The sequence below is a fragment of the Channa argus genome, chromosome 4 (genome assembly GCF_033026475.1).
Source record: "Channa argus isolate prfri chromosome 4, Channa argus male v1.0, whole genome shotgun sequence".
Lineage (NCBI taxonomy): Eukaryota > Metazoa > Chordata > Actinopteri > Anabantiformes > Channidae > Channa > Channa argus.
The window spans coordinates 27,860,212-27,879,423 of record NC_090200.1 but is presented as its reverse complement, the minus strand read 5'-3'; the positions used below and the strand labels follow the sequence as shown (position 1 = coordinate 27,879,423).

General features: G+C 37.1%; 1 protein-coding gene across 2 annotated transcripts; it reads left to right on the top strand.

Moving 5' to 3' along the window:
* Positions 1–7,080: 7,080 nt before the first annotated feature.
* On the top strand, positions 7,081–19,152 carry ces3 (carboxylesterase 3). 2 transcript variants are annotated; one of them, XM_067502742.1, is made up of 13 exons: positions 7,081–7,241; positions 8,395–8,596; positions 8,680–8,818; positions 10,230–10,363; positions 10,449–10,602; positions 10,755–10,859; positions 15,362–15,463; positions 15,834–15,974; positions 16,131–16,211; positions 16,855–16,996; positions 17,355–17,504; positions 17,647–17,719; positions 18,793–19,152. In XM_067502742.1, exons 1-13 carry the CDS (start codon positions 7,175–7,177, stop codon positions 18,983–18,985), a joined length of 1,683 nt encoding a protein of 560 aa, XP_067358843.1. In that variant the 5' UTR covers positions 7,081–7,174; the 3' UTR covers positions 18,986–19,152. The 2 variants fall into 2 exon arrangements, with proteins under 2 accessions (XP_067358843.1, XP_067358844.1); XM_067502743.1 differs by having other exon boundaries at positions 7,106–7,241; positions 8,398–8,596.
* Positions 19,153–19,212: the final 60 nt, after the last annotated feature.

The window sequence follows — 19,212 nt, the reverse complement described above, 5'->3', positions numbered from 1 at the left end:
GTGTTTGTCCGACCTGATGTAACATCTTGTTAATCTACTGATAATGAAAGGTAAACAGTGTTGTCAAACCTGACTTCTGGGGTCAGAGATGAAATTTACAGGCTAAGATTGGCTCACAGGATTATCAAATGACACTGTACTTGCCTAAAGATTAGTGAAAACACTGACTTTTTAAATTATTTTGCTCATATTTGTAGTAAGTTAGCCCACTTGCATAATGCCAGTGGGTTTTTTCCACTTTTGGTTGTACTTTCCGTTGCTTGCTGAGTTTCATTCCCAATTTGAATAATGCTTATGTGAGTTATTTCAGTCAAGCATTCTGTAGCTTGTCGGTCACAATAGTGTTTTGAAAACCACCTCAAGAAAGTTAACTAAACTTGAGAAAATTAGTGTGATGAACTCAAATATATTAGGTTGTTTTGCCCAATAAGCAATATAAACCAACTTTAAATGAAGAGTTATGTTCCTTTTACATGTCAGATTTTTTATGTAGCCTTTGTTGAGCCAGTGGTTTGCAGCCACATGTCTAAGGGAGACTTAGTTCTTCTTTTGATTAAACTGACTTTTGAATGTGCAGTTGTCACAGTCAGAGGTGGTTCCCAGTATGGTGTAAATATACAGAGGCCCCAAACACTAAACATGATCATAGTTAGCATCAATTATTATTGTAAACAAAATAAAAATAAAACATGACTTTACATGTTTTAAAAGACACATGGAAACTCATATCATATTTGTTTTAATTTTTTTTATTTTAAAATGGAAATTAATAGGTTGGATAATTTCTAAGATATTCATTCATTCAACTCATAAAGATGCAAAATGGCTTTTTCTTCCTCATAGACTGCTCTTTCATTTTCTTTTGGTTGATTTATCTTTTATTTTATCTGTACATCCTGAAAGCTTGAGATTTTATTAAATTTTCTGCTAAGTGGGAGATATCTTGTTTTTTAAAAGAAACAAAAATTCTGACTTAGTACCCTTTGGCAATAGTATAGGAGGCCCAAATAAACAGTTAAAACCACAGTATTATCCCACACTCCCACTCCCACTCCCACTCCCACACTCCCACAAAGCCATGCAGAATACCTCTGGACTCTAAATTACTCAAATATGTGAACTTAAGTGTGAATGATGTCTTTACATTCAGGCCTGTTATAGATTGAGGATCTGTCCACACATGACCCTCTACAGCATAAGTGATTTAGATGATGGATGGATGGAGTGGATTTTTTTCTATTGCTGTGACAATGAAAATATTTAGTTAGGTTTAGGCACAAAAGGTACTTGGTTATATGAAACAAAGACCATAGTTTAGGTAAACTAAGCTACTTCAAGGATCTTTGTTTTCATTGTTACAATAATACATTTTTGGTAGAATGGATCATGGTCATGATTAAGAAATTTCAAAAAACGTTTCAACTATGAGACAACCACCCTTGCATAATACAAATTCATTCCCCCTCCACAACATGCAGCCCCGGAACAGTTCAATTGTAGTTTCAATTAATAGCAATATGTATCATCCTAAAAGCAAAGTATGGTGATGGGAGCATCATTATTCTGAGCTTTTATACCTCAAGACTTGTATTCTCAGCAGACACCAAGTATACATGTGAGCTGAAGCATGACCCAAAGTTCCTCCTGAACATTTTACAAGTTTACTCCACTGCAGGAAGTTTGAGGTTATTGTTGCAAAATGATGTTAAATGCATATGCTTGTTCCTTGAACATTTCATGACTGTTCAGTAAAGACATGAAAAATAAAAAAAGTGTTTGTTTTATTAGCTTAAGCACGTTGTGTTTGTCTGTGCATCACATCACACACACATCACAAGACCACCTCACCTTATGACAAATGAATGCAGAAAACCAGGTACATAACTAGAGGATTCACACACATTCTTGCTATTGTGTCGATGCTTGACCTATATTTGTGGTAATTATAGTTGCTATCTCATAACCAAGGGTGTTATGGCCCTAGCGTGTAGATATTTAGGACCTTGTGCTGTCTGCTGCCTGTCTAACTGGAAATTACTGCATGTTTGCCTCTTGGCTGATTGTAATGCGATTTACTAAATACTGTGATAGTACTTATTCCAAACTGAAATCCCAAGGAGAAGCTTAAAGTTATCATATCAGTGATATTTGTTTAAAAAGAAAAAAAAGCACAGTAGTAAAAGAAGCCAAGTACATAATAGTTGAAATAACAGATGTTTGAATTTGTTAGACAAAACAATTTCACAGTGTTCTACCAAAACCATGGCACTAGCAACAACAGTAGACTTTATATAAGGTTATCTGGCCCTGCAGGTTAAAGCAGCAGGTCTTGGTTTGGGCCCCAGTTCTATGACTCTTTCTGTAAAGTGTAACTACCTTATTCAAAAGATTGATGTCATTCTATCCTATCATTCTATCAACAAATCCTTTGGAAAGGCCAAAGCCAACAAAGGACTCAATAACATGGAAGAGCATTATAAAACCATTAAGCCAATGTAAAAATGTGTTTTTTATTAAACTCTAGACTTTAAACACAGAATGTTTAAACTCCAAGTTCTAAGATTAAAGACAGGAGTTTTTTTTTTTAAATCACCACAAAGTTTGAGAATTCTGAGAAAATCTTTATCGAGGCCTTTACCTTCTAATTATAGTTTGGGATTAGGACAAACTGCAGGGTATCACAATTAAAGGATGCCTTCACTGCATTTAAACTTGCTTTTTTGGATCTAGTTTGAGTTACCAAACACCATTAAACTTCCCTATATTAAAATATCTCTTCATCTAGCTGAAAAAAAATGCCTCCAGCTGACATCACTTGAAAGGAACCTTCAGTTCAGATCGTATTATCTTGTTGCTCACACTATGAAGTTTGTAATTGTGGTCAACCTGCTTTTGAAACAAAGATGTGTTTTATATTAAGGACCTAGGAGAGGGGACTGCCAGCGGAGGGATAATGGTTATAAACTTAAAATAAAAAATGTTTTAAACAAATAGGCAAAAAAATAAAAAAATCACTACAAAAGGAGGGTAAGAGAACACTCATTAACACTCACTAAATAATGAGTGGTTCTACTACTAAAAACTACTTAAAATAAAAACTGAAGTAATTAAAAAAAACCTGAAAACTAATAAGTAATAACTAGCCAAGAAGGGGTACCCACAAACAAAATCCAAGACTAAAAAAAAAACTAAAGAGAAACAAGTTATTCTCAAACCTCAGACCAATAATGTAAAGGTTTTCAGCTAAAAGCAGATATATATTGTAATATAGGGAATTAACAACATAGATTTACATCCTAACATAAAGCCATAGAAAGCTAGTTGATGTGGCTCCTTGATGTGTTTTAGTCGACAAGAATGTTTTGTTTTGTTTTTACTTTTTTTAATACAACCAGCACCTATTAACAATCAAGGGAATAAGAAATTTTTTTTTGGTCAAATATTAAAATTAATTATATACTTCTAGTCATCACATTTATTCTATGGCCATAGATCCTCCATTTATCAAACCACTTTCCTACAATGCACTAGAAGAATTTTAACCAGCTGTCAAGATATTCTTTATGCCTTAGCTTTTTAGAATCATACAACAACTGGCAATGTGTCAACATATTATGAACAGTTCATTTCCTCCAGTCAAATAATAAAGTTTATTATAGAATTTATTCTCAGAACCTCTTAGCTTCTCATCAGTTGCCATTTACTAGAAGTCAGAGGATATTGTGTTTAGTACAGTGGTACTCACTTCATAGCTGCTGTCGTTTTTGTTTTCTATCTATCCCTTTTCTTAGCAACTGCTGATTACCTGGATAAGGTGTGTTCAGTCATCAGAAGCTGGAAGATCTGATCTTAGACAAGGGTAAAGTAGGGAAACTGAATTGAAATCTTCCAGCTTCTCATTGACTGAACACACCTTATACAGGTAATCATTAGTTAGTAAAAACAAACAGTACATTATATAAAGTATAAAGTAAAAATACAATTTTTTCAGCACTGAGATTCAGTGGTTAAAGACTAAGTTTTAGTAATTTGACACAGCAGTTAGAGTTCTGCATATGCTGCACTAGAGGCCAAATCAATGGAGACTGTACTGTTTATGTATAGCTGTGGTTGTGACATAATGTGCTTGCTTATGATGGCTGAACTCTCATGTATTCACATGTATCGGTTTGGATATATTAAGCAAAGTTTAAAGCCTTTTTTTGATGGTTCACTTGGTTTTGGGGTTAAGGGCCATGCAGGACACACCAAGGTGGTGTCAAACTGATGAAGACCAACTGCTGTGTCAGGTCCCACCAAAGACTGTTGGCTCTCACCACACTCTCACTCACCACAGACTGTTTATAACTACTTCTAATAAAGGATATGTCTCATAACAGGTTGCAACATGCACAACTGGCCAAACCACCATTGATGGGGGTCCGACAAGCACCAGCAGAGTAGGAAACACCACAAAGACTGAGCTGATGAACACTCTGACAGCTCCACTTTGGCTAATGGTTTACTTTATGTGTCCCAGCTGTGAAGGGAGTGAGAGCTGACAGGGAGATGACTTGTCATGATGTTCTCTTTTGTGAACGAGTCCCGTTCAAGAACCACGAAGCCTAAAACCGTGGAGCGAACCAACACATTTCAACCTCAGCAAGAGTAATTATAAAACAAATCATTTAGTGTATGTATATAGAATAAAGATCTAGTAAGTTGGTTTCCTGTTCTGCAGTCCACTATATTGTCTGGGAGATCCTAAGGGTCAGACTGACTCTCAACAGATGACCATGTGCAGGTCTTAGTGAACTGATGTGTGTATGTGCAGCAGCAGCTACAGTGTTATAATTGTTTTACTTTTTCATGTTCATTCAGATACAAAACATCATTGCTATGGTCCAGAATTCCCATCATTATTTATATTTAACATACAGTGTGTCAAATATGTTCCTGCCCATTTCCTTGATTGCACTATGAACAGAAGCGTGTATACATCCGTACCGTGGGTACATATTCAGAGGGCAAGCAGTTAGTATGAAGTTTAAGTTTAATGAATGCAAAGATTTTTTCATCTGCAAATCATCTGAAGTCCAGTAAAAAAAATTTTCTCACATTTAATGATTTGTGATGTGAATCTGAAGATAAATTAGTTGAGCTATAATTTATCCAGTTGATAACATAGGCATACAAAATATACCTTAAGATCTAAAAAGAAAAGTATATAATATGTAAAATGACATAATAGGATTATAATTACTCATGCATGATTGTGTAAACATTGCTAATTTTACTTATTTAGCCACATTATTTACTGACAGCAGCAGCATGGTGATGGAGTGGTTAGCTCCACTGCCTCACAACTAAAAAAAATATCACAGAGGGATTGGCATAAGAATATGACCAGTATTTGCATTCATAACAAGTATGAATGCAAACTAGATCTCATCTTGAATCAACAAAGCCCATGGCAAACAGGGAAAAACCCAGAGTCCTGTCAATACAGGGGAATTGATAGCTACAGTAATGTACTAACACGGATCCAGCAAAGGGGAAATGGAGTGGATGGCAAATAGTGTATGTGTGTGGGACTTGATTACAACAGGAATCAGATGTGTAAAGACAGGGTGAGGCCAAGCCATCACCCAGGTGTGTGTGTGTGTGTGTGTGTGTGAGAGAGAGAGAGAGAGAGAGAGAGAGAGAGAGAGAGAGAGAGAGAGTCAAGCTGAGGGCTGTACATGTGCAAAAGATGGATCCGAGGGCAGAGAGGGCTGGGAACCAGTTGGGAAACAATGTAAAATTCAAACAAAAAGCACAGATATGCCATCATCAGTTTGTTAGTGTGTGTGACTGGATGATGAGAAACAACGTTGTAAAGCACTTTGTTCAGTAAAGTAGAAATGTGCTGAAACTAAGTACAGATCATTGTCAAAGCAAATTCCATTATTCCAAAATTATTTTTGAAGTAGCACAAAGTCAGCATATCAAATGTTGAAAATTAGAAGTTTAATTGGTTTTGCTAATTTTGGTTTTGATGCCAGTAACACATCTCAAAAGTTGGGAAAGCAGCACGTTTAGTACTGTATAGAATCTCCTCTTCTTTAAACACTGTGTTTGGAAAGTGATGAAACCGACTGCTTTTGTGAAAATTTTGTGAAAACAAACCTTTTCTCATTCTTACTTCATACAGGATTTCTACTGCTCAACAGTTCAGGACCTGGATTGCAGACAGTTCAGTACCACTAGCACCTGGACTCTTTTACTTCTGAGCCATTTTCTTGCTAAAATAAGCAAAATGTTCCTTGAAATGGCAGCATATGTTTTAATATCTGCATATGTCATTCAGCATTGACTTTTGATGACATTACTCTCAGAGAGGTTCCTGAGCTCATGCATTGATTTCCACCAAAGATCACGACCAATTGTTAATACTTGTTTTTGGCCTTGTCCTTTGTGTACAGATATTTTCCCAAATTCTCTGAATGTTCTTATGACATTATGAACCATGGATCAGGAAATCCCCAAATATTTTTACTTTTACTTTTACAAACTTCATAATATTGTTTTTTTCAGAACAATGAACTTCGCCCCATTTCTCAGCTTCTCTGTGATACTCTTTTTATTTCTAATTATAATACTGACCTGTTGCCAATTAACTTCATTAGTTCTGACACATTCCATTAGGGTGTTTTTTCCTTTTTAAAATTGTTTAGCATTACTATATATTTTGTTGCCCCATTCCAACTTGCCCAAATTTCATTCAAAATAAGCAAATCCTTTAAAAAAAAAAGTGTCTCACTTTCCAAAATCAATATGTCTTTGTGTTATATACATTCAAAATAAAGTTTTAAATAATTTGCAAATCGTTGCATCTTTTTTTATATACATTTTCTAAAACTTTTCTCAAATTTTACATTCTTCCTGTTTTTACATATTCCTCATTATTTTATCATGGTCTGCCTGTATGTTATAGTTAGACTAGGTATTGTACTGGGAAAACACTCAAATGTATACTTATGTACTGCCTAGCTTTAAGGTTGGATCAATGGCAAAGCATCACACCAATGAGGGTCCTCACAGAGATAGCTGTGCAAACATGTGTGTTGGAGGGGAGGTCCTAGAGGTCCAGGACAGGGGCTATTTTGCTGAAAGTTCACTTTGATTCTTTGTCTTTTCCTCTTCTTCAGTCAGAATGAGAACAGCACTGTTCATCGTGTATCTGCTTCTTGTGCTTACAGAGATACCAGAAGGTGCAACAGGTAACAATTTATTCTATCTGACTTCATTTTAGGGCAGAACATTGTCAGCCACCAGCCACTGCAGACAGAGGACAGATGCATATGTTGATTGTACTGTTTTCTTGGATCTTAAGATATCTAACAAAAACAAAATGCAGCTATATTATGTATTTAATTTATTTGTCTTGTCTTGTTACTGTACTGAAAAAACATGGTCATATGTACAAATTGCCAACTAATTCAAGTATTGACATGCATTCTGTTAGTGTGTATATGTGTGTGTGTGTGTGTGTGTGTGCATGTGTGCATATGTGTGTGTGTGTGTGTGTGCGTGTGTGTGTGCATGTGTGTGTGAAAAAGTCACTCACACTAACAACATGTATTGACAGTGGGTTCACAGAAAAAGAAGCGGTGGGGTAGGTATTTTGATTTCTTTCTTCAGTGCACATGCTACACTGTAACATTTTCTACTCTATATCACAAACCTACAATGATTTTTTTATTGGGCTGTTACAGTTTGTTGATGTTTTATAAAATGATCAAGTTGCAGTAGTAGCTCCAGCTGTCACTAAATGTCACATTTGTCTTAGAAATGTTGTAGAAATGTAGAAATGCCTAAAGTTTCCACTTAGCAGTGAAAGACTTTCTCCCCCAAAAGGCACTAATGCAACCAGAACCCTTTATCCACGCTCAGCTTCAGTTCATTCTACCAGCACTGAGTGTGTGAGTGAACTGAAACATCAGAAGAAGGGTGCACATTGGATTAAATATCTGATTAATATTTAAAATTAAAGTCCTAAAGTCACATTTTTGTCCCTCATCAGAATAGATTAGGGGTGGCAGAGAAAAAAAACAAAAACGTTTTGCTCCACGAATTAGCACTTTAAAATCTTTATTGAAATTAAAGCACCGAGCACATGGTCTAAAATGCCCTTTAAGACAAAAAGTTAAAACACTAGGAAATTGATTTCTCTGGGCATCAGTCCGACTGAGTTACTGATAAAAACAGCCACAAGGTCCACTGTTATTAGCTATTAATGTTTCTTGCAGGACGTTTCTGCAGGTAAACAATAATAAAAAAAAAAAAAGGTATAACATGCTAAATGATTGGTAGTAAAAGTAACGAGGGGAATAACAGTACCACAACAAAAACTCAAATCTGTTCTCTGTTCAGTAGGGAGCACTGACCTTGTGGTGTCTCTGGAAAATGGCCGAATACGAGGAGAGTATGTGACAGTGAAGGGCACAGAGAGGAGGGTGAAGCAATACCTGGGAATCCCTTTTGCCCGGCCCCCTGTTGGACCCCTCCGTCTGGCTGCTCCCCAGGATGCAGAGCCCTGGGAGGGGGAGAGAGACTGCACACAGCAGCCCCCTATGTAATTATGGGCGACATAACAACATCTGAGTAACAGGGTTTTCTCTGTGAATGACACACAGTTCTTCTCTCTTTCTACTTCAGGTGTGTCCAGGATTTGGAAATAGTTAGCAATGTTTCTAGGACCATGTCAATAGAATTCACCCCACCAGAGATTTCGGAGGACTGTCTGTATTTGAACGTGTACACTCCAGCTGAAGCAAAGCAAGGGGACAAACTGCCGGTGGGTTAAAGACATGACATATGAACAACACTCAGTACAGTCCTACACAGTATCACTGCAATTCCCAATGGCAAAATCTGTCTTAAGCGGAATGACAATGTGGATATCATTTATTAAGAATTTAACAATAATGGACTTTACAGCGGTTAGAAAAAAATTCCACTACAGTAGGCGTTTATCTTAAAATGCTACAAACAATTTTAAAGTAATTATTTATTTATTATTTACTTCACCACCTTGTATAAATACAGTGGAGAGTAGCCACTTTAACTTTACTCCCATACAAGTTAATTATCTTGTTGAAGGCACTGAATCAGAGGAGACGAGCTCCATGGTACAATTCACAAACAACTTAAAACAAGCATCACATAAGCTGGAAAGGAAGTGACATTTCACCTGTTTAACCTAGAAAGAAGGAATAATGATGATCAACAGCTTTCGGCTTGTCCTTTTAGGGGTCGCCACAGTGGAATGTGTTGCACACCTTGATTTGGCATAAATTTTCCTGCCACAACCCTCCAATTTGTCCAGGCTTGGGACCAACACCAAGGTGGCGCTTAGTGGCTTGGCAGGGCCACACCTGGTGTGATGGGATTTGAAGCTGCAGCCTTCACCATCCCAACCCAATGCTCTACCACTGAGTCCCTGGGAAGAATACATATTATTAAACTGGGGATGGTTGTTGTAGTTTATTAAACCGGAAAGAAAGTCAGTATACAAAAAAGGCCTCCATAACAGCCAGACAGCTTATTATTGATCATTAATAGAGGAAAAACTTCTGTTTTCTTTTTAGCACTGTACCCAGACTTACGAGTCATAGCTCTGTTGATCCTAGTTTTTTGTTAACTCTCAGCAACAATGACTTTGACTTTCTTTGAGAAACAAATTTCTATTAGGGAAGCATTATACCAGATTCTCCCCATAATTATTACAGCTAAATCTTCATGTACAACAGCTCCAGCACTTAAAGACTTAAAATGTATTTACAAATCTTATCTATCAGATAGATTCCAATTTGGTTCATGCAAAAAAAGCTATTTATGGAATTCCACAAGGCTCTGTGCTAGGTGCCATACTTTTCACTTTATACGTGTCTCCTTTGAGCATCAATATTAAAAAACACACATAAATTTCCATTACTATGCAAATGACACCCAGTTATATTTATCTATAAAACCAGATAAAACCAATAAATGTTTCAAACGTCAAGGATGTCTGAAAGACATAAAGTCTGTCCTTTAATTACTTAGTTCTAAATTCAGACAAAACTGAATTTATTGTATTTGGGCATACAAATCTTAAAAATATGGTGTCTAACAGTAGTTCATCTAGATGGATGCTTTACGTTCAGTACTCTGAGGAACCTTACAACCTTACACCTATTTTTGACCTATGTTGTGTTGTGTGTCAGGTAATGGTGTGGATCCATGGAGGAGGTCTAACAATGGGTTCAGCTTCTCAGTATGATGGTGCTCCATTAGCTGCTTATGAAAACATAATAATGGTTATTATTCAGTATCGCCTTGGATTTCTTGGTTTCCTGAGGTAGGAAACTGTGTTGTTAACCACATTTCTGTCACAGAATTTTCCAGATGAAATGATTTGTGTTTTGACTATTCTTGTTCCAAAGCACTGGAGACGAACATGCTCAGGGCAACTGGGGCTTCTTGGATCAGCTGGCAGCTCTGAGATGGGTAAAGAAAAATATTGAAGCATTCGGAGGTGATTCAGAATCTGTCACAGTTGCTGGAGAATCTGCAGGGGCCATCAGTGCCTCCATACTGGTAAAGAAAATTATTCACTGGAAAAAGGAAAGATCGATTGCAAATCTATATAAATATTCTTTAAATGACCCAATGCTAATCTTGTTATTTCCCATTCATCATGTTCATCTATCAAGGGATTACATACTGTATATCTCTTTCCTTTTGAACAGACTCTGTCTCCACAAGCCAAAGGATTGTTTCAGAGGGCAATTTTTCAAAGTGGAGTAGCAATGCTCGGAGCCTACACTTCAAATGATCCTTTAAGTTTTGCCAAGGTACAGTAATATGTATAATACTAAACATGTAAAGGAAAACTTCTCCAACATATGCGTATTTTTCTGAATATGTATTTGTAGCTATAGAACCTAAAGTTTTGTGCATTTTTTGCCATTTGTTGGTCCTGAATTAAGACATTCACATAATTGACATTTGATCAGCTCATTAAGTTATGATGAAAGTCTTAGCAAACAATCACTTATGTAGACAAACAATACACACAAAAGAACATTACTGTACATTGTCTTTGTTATTTTTTAGCTCCTAAATAGCCACCTGCTTTTCACTGCTGCCAGTACACACTGAGCTTGTCAGAGCTTATTAGCTGGAAAATGTTGCCTGCTGTTCCATTGCATGATTATAGGGCAGAAAACCAGTCAGACACAAGGGCAACCCCATTTACATCCATTTGATCTGCTGTTTCCACATTTTGCAATAATAATCACTGGCCATTTTCACAAATGCACCTTATTACATGAATGCTTCAGCAATGTTTTGTGTCAGTCAACGTGGGACCAAGGGCCAGACAACATTTGCTTTGGGGATTTTCCAGCTGGGTCAGTTTTTAGACAACATTCCTGGTGCTAAACAAATCCAAAGTGTGTTTGGTCCGGTGTGAGTAAAAGACAGTTTTTTATGTACAATAGAACACAACATAGGAATGTTCTGCTTTCAATTTGTAAAAAGGATTATGCTGTTATTGACCTGTAGTGGCAACAGGGTTTTCTCACTACAGACTGAACAGTGTTTGTAATAAATCAGCCAGTTGTGGCAAAGTCTGAACATCCTCTAACACAGGAGTTCAGATGAGTATTAAAAGATATTTTTACACATTTAAAAGATTGTCTGTAATTAAAGATCACTGCTGACAATTTGCAATTCCTTTAAGATTTCTATAAAGGGAGTGAGGATATGTTGTAAAGGTCAAAAATGACATTGTGATTTTTTAAAATTAAAATCAGTATTATTAACATATATTTACACATATTTTGGTGATTTTCAGAACTCCATACAATGGAATTCTGACTGTCAGAATGTAATTTTAGATTAATTTAATTAATTAATTTAATTAATATGTAATTTTTGCTATTCAAAATTTAGTTCAATCTTCAATTATAGGCACTGATTATAGTCACATTATAGATTTGACTTTGCAATTTTTCAAACACCTTGCCATTGGGTTACAGCTGCGAACCTGTGTGACTAACAGACATTCACCTATAGCGTTATTTTTAAACTATGGAAACTAATACTTGGATTTGATGTTTGACCTGTTGGTATTAGCAGTGGCAATCCTACTGTCATGAATCCCAGTTCGGACTGTGTTTACCCTCGACCTTGACCATCTCTGTCCCATTCTGCCCACTCTTAAACCCAGTTGCCCATCAATTCCCGTACCTACACTCCGCCTCTCAGTCTCTCCCTCTCAGTTGTACTCCAGCTATTCTTCCTCTTCCTTTTTTTTATTTTGATATTTCCCCCTGTGTCATTTCCTGTTGCCATAGTTCAGCAACTCCAGCAACTTCACTTTTCATCAACGGCCTTGATTGTTTGTACCCTGTCTATTTAAACTCCTTGCAAGAGTCCCTCCCTGTCAGATCTCCACTATGAACTCTGAGCTTCTTGGGGTTTTGTGGGTGCCTGTTTGTGAGCTTTGTTTCCTGAAGTTTTAGTTTATAGTTTTCTCCATGTGTTATTTGAGTCATTTATCCTGATCCTTTCTCTTTAATGCATTTGCCTCCTGATTAATTGGAACCCATGCTCTTGTTTAGTCGGTTAGTGTGCACCTTTAAATTTTCGTATGCAAGCTTCTGTTTGCACACACAGTTTTTGACACATTGTGTTATCATGGTTCTGTTGTTTCCTGTATGCGCACCCCTGTTGGTTTGTTTGTTCTTGCCCCTGTTAGTCCTTTGTATATCTAGGCTCCTGATTGTACGCACCATTTTGACAGAATTGTGTTCTCTGGTTTGGTTGTTCACTGTGCGCACACCCCCTTTATTATATTTGCACTTGTTATTCCCTTATGTGTCTACACTGTCAGTGTCACTCCCGGAGACTCCTGCCACTTTTATGTTGTACTTTGAACTCCACTTAGCAGTTTCTCTCGCGCATATTTCTCCCCATGGCACTGCTTTTGTACTTCATTTTCGGTTAGTTTTATCCCCCAGTTTTCTTGCTAATATTTTGTTTCATTGACCTCTGTGTATGTAATTTGTCATGCTTTAGTTCCACCTTTTTCATGTTTCGGTCTTAGTATTAATTTGTTTAGCCAGTGTGTGTGATTTTTTTTTTCTCATCAGCAGATTTAGTTTCCCTAGTTCACATTGTACTAGTCATGTTCAACTTCCTAATAATTCCCTTCCCTGCTTCTCTGCTAGTCATGTTATCTAGTTTTGTCTATGTAGATTTTGACCTCCTTTATGATTTTTAGTTATTCTTGTCCTGAGTTATACTTTTTTTTTTTACTTTTCTTTTCTGCTTCAATAAACCCCATTTACCCTCAGTCACTCTCTATTTACTTGGTTCCACCCTCATACACCAACCCTGACACCTCCAGTCTCAGTCCCACTTAGAGGGCACTGTATACAATGCATGTTCAACAGTTAGTACCCCACTCTTTTAATTCTGTTATTTTGGGAGAAATAATAAAAATTGACTGAGCAGTGTATCTTAATATTTGTAAAATATAACCTCAGATTAACAACTTAACTTTTTTTTAACTGTGACAATGTTTACATGTTTTACAAAATGAACCAAAACAAGAAAGAGTTGCCAATAATGACTCCCTCTGAAATCCTATGGAAGCAGTAAGGAGGTAACATTGCAGCAACATTGATTTGATCATCAGCAGGTCTTAATATGTCTATAAAAGCAGAAGTTTTGGCAGTTTGTTGGTCAAGAGCACGGTTATAAAACTAAAATTTAAAGACGTCCAGTTAGAGGAAATGTCTTGAAGCAAAGGACCGGAAGGTCATAATGTCTTAGTGTGATATACATTTAAGTAGCCTAGTAGTTGTATCAACGTCTGCATGTAATCACTACCTGACTGTCAAATCAAATGAATTCAGTACAATTAAAAAAAAAAACTTTTGACAATATTTATTGTCATGTAACATAGAACTGAACACATACAGTATATATGACTGTAGATATGTTCTCTCATTAACTAAATAAAAGTAGGACTGCATATCAAAAATGAGTTAATCACCTCTCTTTGTGGCAGATGATGCTGACATGGGTATTTGCTTTATCTTATCACAAAGCTCTTGTTTTTGTTTTCCCTCAAGTAGTGTTTCAGCTACTGCACTCATGCATTCTTTGACAACCCCTCCATCAGGAATTGGCTTTTTGTGTTGACCCAAAATCCAAGCAGCTCTGAGAGAACACTCATGAGCACGTTGTTGGGCAGTGAGTGTGTGGCTCAGGATCCTGGTGGACTGCTCATACTGGGGCTCTGAGACTACTTATTTTCTGTGATCTCACTTCAGATTTGAGTGGGTATGTTTGTTCATAACCTTATGTTTTGTCTCATAATGACGTTTCACATTGGCACTTTTAACGTGAGCCACTGTTTCTGAACATATGAGACAGTCGCCCGTTTCTCTCCCTTTGTTTTCTACATGTATCGCTATTTTTCTTTTTCTTTCTACAGTCTTTTCATGTGTAACCTTCCTCTAACTCTTTGTCTGTCTACACTGTTGAGTCGTATGTTTACCGCCTGGAATGCACATACTTGATTGGCTGAGTGGTATCATGGGGGATGGCTTAACTTTGCATGCAATTGGTCTGTGCGTTTCCTCATCCACTAAATCAATACCGTAAAGGCTACAAAAGCTGCGCCAGTGAAAATAGAAGCGCCCCGTCAGGTTTTAAATCATGACTGATTTGGCTGTAGGTCCGGGTCCGTATGGGATGGCTTCTGGGTCCGGGTCCGGACCCGGATCGCGGTCCGCCTGTTAGTGGTCTCTGGTCTAGAGCATTCAACTGAGTGTTGCCACAATGTCAAGAGGAAAAGAAATAAGCAATAGTCTTAAAGAAGGAACTGCCGTTGCACATCAATCTGGAAAGGATTAGAAAACAATTTCCAAACAAGTTCAGTTCAACTACTATAGTGCAAAAGGGGTGAATGTCCCAGCATGTTCAAGGTCAGACTGCACAATGCTCAGAGAAATTCCAAAAACCCAGGAGCTCTATCTCAGAGCCTACAGGTCTCACTTAGCATGTGAAAAATTAAAGTCCATAACAGCACAATTAGAAGGAGACTAAATAAAATAAAAAGAAACTAAACCTGGACTTACTAACATTGAACATGGCTGTAGGTGTTTGAGAGTTTAAGGAAGTTTGTAGTTGTCTTTCCAAAATGTGCTAATAATAATATTTGCAATTTTCACTGAACTAAATAAACATTAGGAGTAAGGTAGAGAAAATGTCAGCAAAGTCAGAGAGACGTCTTGTATCAGGCTACATTTACCAATGTGTTAACATTTCTACTATCTAGACTATAGCGAATCTCACTGGGTGTGACCACAGCACCACAGAGGAAATGGCCCAGTGTTGGAGAGGAAAGAATAAGGACGAGTTCATTGAGGCAGCCAAAAAGGTAAATGGGAATTTTGAAACTGTACAAGCTGATGTTATACAGGTTTTCAACTTTATTTTGACTATGTACATCATGTTTAATTTTGTGTATTCTATTTTGGATTTCCTGAGTCCTTTTGTTTTTACAGTATAGTTTAAGTTAAATTATTCACATCCACACAATATTCGTCCTGACTATGCAAGGAAACCAGCTGCAATTAAGATATAGATCTGGTGCATGTGATGGAGTAACCAAACTTCAAGTCCATCCACTGAGTAAAATTCCACATTAGATGTTTTAGTTTTTGCCACAAGATGGCAGCTTGTGAACATAGCTGTTTAACCAACACTTATTCCAAGTTTGATTTGATTTCATACATTTGTATGTTCAGAGTAAAATCTACCTGGGAGCTGTGGTGGATGGTGTGTTTCTGACCGACTTGGCAGAGGAGCTTCTCAAAAGGAAAGAAGTACTGAAGATTCCAGTAATGATGGGAATCACCAACCATGAGTTTGGATGGATCCTGCCGCAGGTCACACACATGTCACTGCTTTCACTGTAATTATTCGCAGTCTATATACCTGAACCTCTGTGACAGCCGCTTTTCTAGTTTCACATATGTTTGTGTCACTGAACTTTCATATCAGTCTTAAATTAAATATGAACCTTTGTCTCCTGTTGACCACAGAGTTTTGCCCCTCCTGGCTGGGTGAACGGGATGAACCGAGAGTCTGTGCTGCCAGTGATTAATATGTTCAACCCTGCAGGGGTAGGCTCCATAATCACTGTTGATGCTTCTTAATGAGAACTTTGAAAACTGTTGATTGATTGGCACTAAAATTAAAATTACTGTTTATTGTATTTTAAGGAAAAGATAGAAAACCACAAGAAATAATGGCAATGGCCAACCCTTTGCTGAATATCAGAGTTCAATACAGCAAATTAAGGATTATTTTCAAAACGTACAAAAACCATAATCATCAAGAGCCCTTTTAGACATGTGTTTAATCATGCCCAATACTTGTGTTATGGCTGGCTGTCTATTGACAATGAATGGTTAGTTACTTTAAGATGTTTGCAGCTGGTAAGGGTTGGCCATTATTCTTTAAATCATGGGCCCCTGACAGGCCAAATATCCACACCCTTTGCCACAGAAATTCTTCCAAGCTTGCAGTCAATTTTCACAAATGTCAAAAAATATTTTTACTCTGTTTTATCAGTATCAAATTCAACCTAAGTGTCAAAGTATCCCAAAAGATGAGCAGCCTGTTTGTAGTTACTGTATTTGGTTCACTGGCTGATAAGAGGTCACAAAATTATTTTTGCCAATGGGCTGAAAAACAATTCTTGAATTCCTGAACAGCACTACCTCAGAGGGAAATCTGATGGTACAACCTTCTGCTCTGTCTCAGGCGTCCTATATTAACAGCATCATAGCTGATGAATACCTCAAAGATGCCAACACACCAGAGGAGATCAGAGACAAATTCACTGAAATCATGGGAGACCTACTGATGACACTGCCTGTTGTCAAAGTGGCTGGATACCACTCAGGTCAGTGGGGGCAAAACATAATATGTTCATATAGACCAGAATACAAGAAGAACTACTCTAGAACTGAAATAAAATTATTGGCTGGATGAGTATATGAAACATTTTTCATTTACCCTGAAATAGTAGTTGGAGGTGGACTGGGTGAAAGCAGCCAATAGAAAGCACATGACAAAGCCACTTGTTACACATTAGCTGTTTTGCCATAAATTCTGAGAGACAGGACCATCTTAATGCCTCTGTATGTATCACTAACTGTGGTAATGAACAATTAGAATGACCTGCAAAGAGAAATTTATTATTGACCCTAATTTAAGCCCAAGCGTCCACCTCTTGTCTTTTCTCTTCTCTGTGTCTTTAGATGCAGGTGCTCCAGTTTACATGTATGAGTTTGTGCACAGTGCTGAGTTCTTCAAAAACACCAGACCCAGCTTTGTGAAAGCAGATCATGCAGATGATGTTATCTTCATGTTTGGAGGATGTTTCTGGAGCGGCAATATAAAGATCAGAGGTAGCTTTTATCGAAGTTACTCGTGCCTATTTGACCTGAGTAGCTATTTTAAAATAAAGTGAATATCAGGTGTGAAGTCAGGAGATGATTGATGGATATCAGTAGTTGATTTTTTAAGGAACTCCTTTTGCTCCATCTTTAGGCAACATTACCATGGAGGATGAAGGGTTTTGCAGGACCATGATGGCATACTGGGCCAATTTTGCTCGTACTGGGTGAGTAAGAACTAAGACAGGCAACATCATTAAAGCTGCACTAATCAGTACATTAATAGAAATGACAGAAACGAAAAGGCTGAAAGAAAAATAAAGGAGTCACTTACAGGGATGAACCCAAATAGAATGATTGTCTGACTCTGCAGTTCCCCTCGGCTCTAAGCTTTCAGAATTGGTCCTTTCGTTGTTTTGGTTTTCTGAGTTTAACTCTTAACAATGCTCACTAATTCAATTTTAGCCCCGCATCAGGAACCAAAGTAGTCCCTCCTGAGTTTGATATCATTCGCCGATGCTACAGTTTGCCTCTGTAATTACTGTTACATTCTCTCACATTTAGTAACAAACATACACAAGTAGACAAAATTGTTGGTACAGTTAAATTAAAATTTACTGAAAATTAATTAAAATCAGACATTGCTTTTGTATTGTGGTTCATCAGAAGCATTTTAAAAAACAAACTAATAAAACTAGCCTGGACAAAAATGATGGTACCCCTTAAAAAGAACTTTCTCGCAATTCACATAAGCTCTGTGTTCACAGACACAAAAATGAAGCATACAAAGAAAAGGGCACTTTAAGAACAAAATAGCAAACATTGGACTATTCTGAAGTGGCCTTCTATGAACCCTGATGTAAATTCTATTGAATATCTGTGGAAAGACCTGTAACATGCAGTCTGGAGAAGCCGCCCAAAGAGTAGCCGTTATACCTTTTGACTAGTGTAGAACTTTCATTGTAAGATACAGAAATCGCTTAATTGCAGTGATTAACTCAAAAGGTTGTGCAACAAAATATTAAGTTAAGGGTACTATCATTTTATCAATAAACATTGTTAATTAGTTTGCTTTTAAATTGTGGTTTAATAGAATCATTTTAAAAACAATGTCTGATTTTCATTAGTTAATTATTATTAAAATTTGATTTATTATTACTTTTGTCAGTTTTAAGTTATTTCAGTAACCATTGTGGGTTTTTATTTCTTTAAAGGGGGTACCAATAATTTTGTCCACGTGTTTTTCTTTGCCACATGCCTGTATGCTGTCTGAAACTGACATGTTTGAATGTCTCTTCAGCTCTCCAAGTGGTCCTGGTCTGGTCAGTTGGCCTCAATATGACAAGCAAAAGCAGGAGTACATGGTGCTCGGCCTAACACAGACTGTGAAACAAAAACTGAAGGACAACAGGGTCCATTTTGCTACTGTCACCCTCCCTCAAAAGCTGGAACAGTTAGAAGCTGCAGCCCGAGCATCCAAAGTTGGAAACTGATCTCTGCAAGCTGTGAAACTGCACTGAGGATGCATGTATGGTGCAATTCACTACTGTCAGAGCTTTCAGTTGATTTATTCAGCTTGTTTTAATTAAATAACATGTATTTCATAACATTGTCATAATTAAACAATACTTTCATTGCAAATAAATAAAAACTCTCTTGACGTTTTGCTCAGGTTGAATTATTTTTTTCAGTTCAAGCACAAACCATGTAGGTGAGTGAG

Bases quoted from the DNA above. Each gene is read 5' to 3' on its own strand.
- ces3 (XM_067502742.1), top strand. From the start codon at position 7,175: ATGAGAACAGCACTGTTCATCGTGTATCTGCTTCTTGTGCTTACAGAG. The intron at 10,364-10,448 runs GTAGGAAACTGT...CTTGTTCCAAAG, and splicing joins GGATTTCTTGGTTTCCTGAG to CACTGGAGACGAACATGCTC. The intron at 15,464-15,833 runs GTAAATGGGAAT...TTGTATGTTCAG, and splicing joins TCATTGAGGCAGCCAAAAAG to AGTAAAATCTACCTGGGAGC.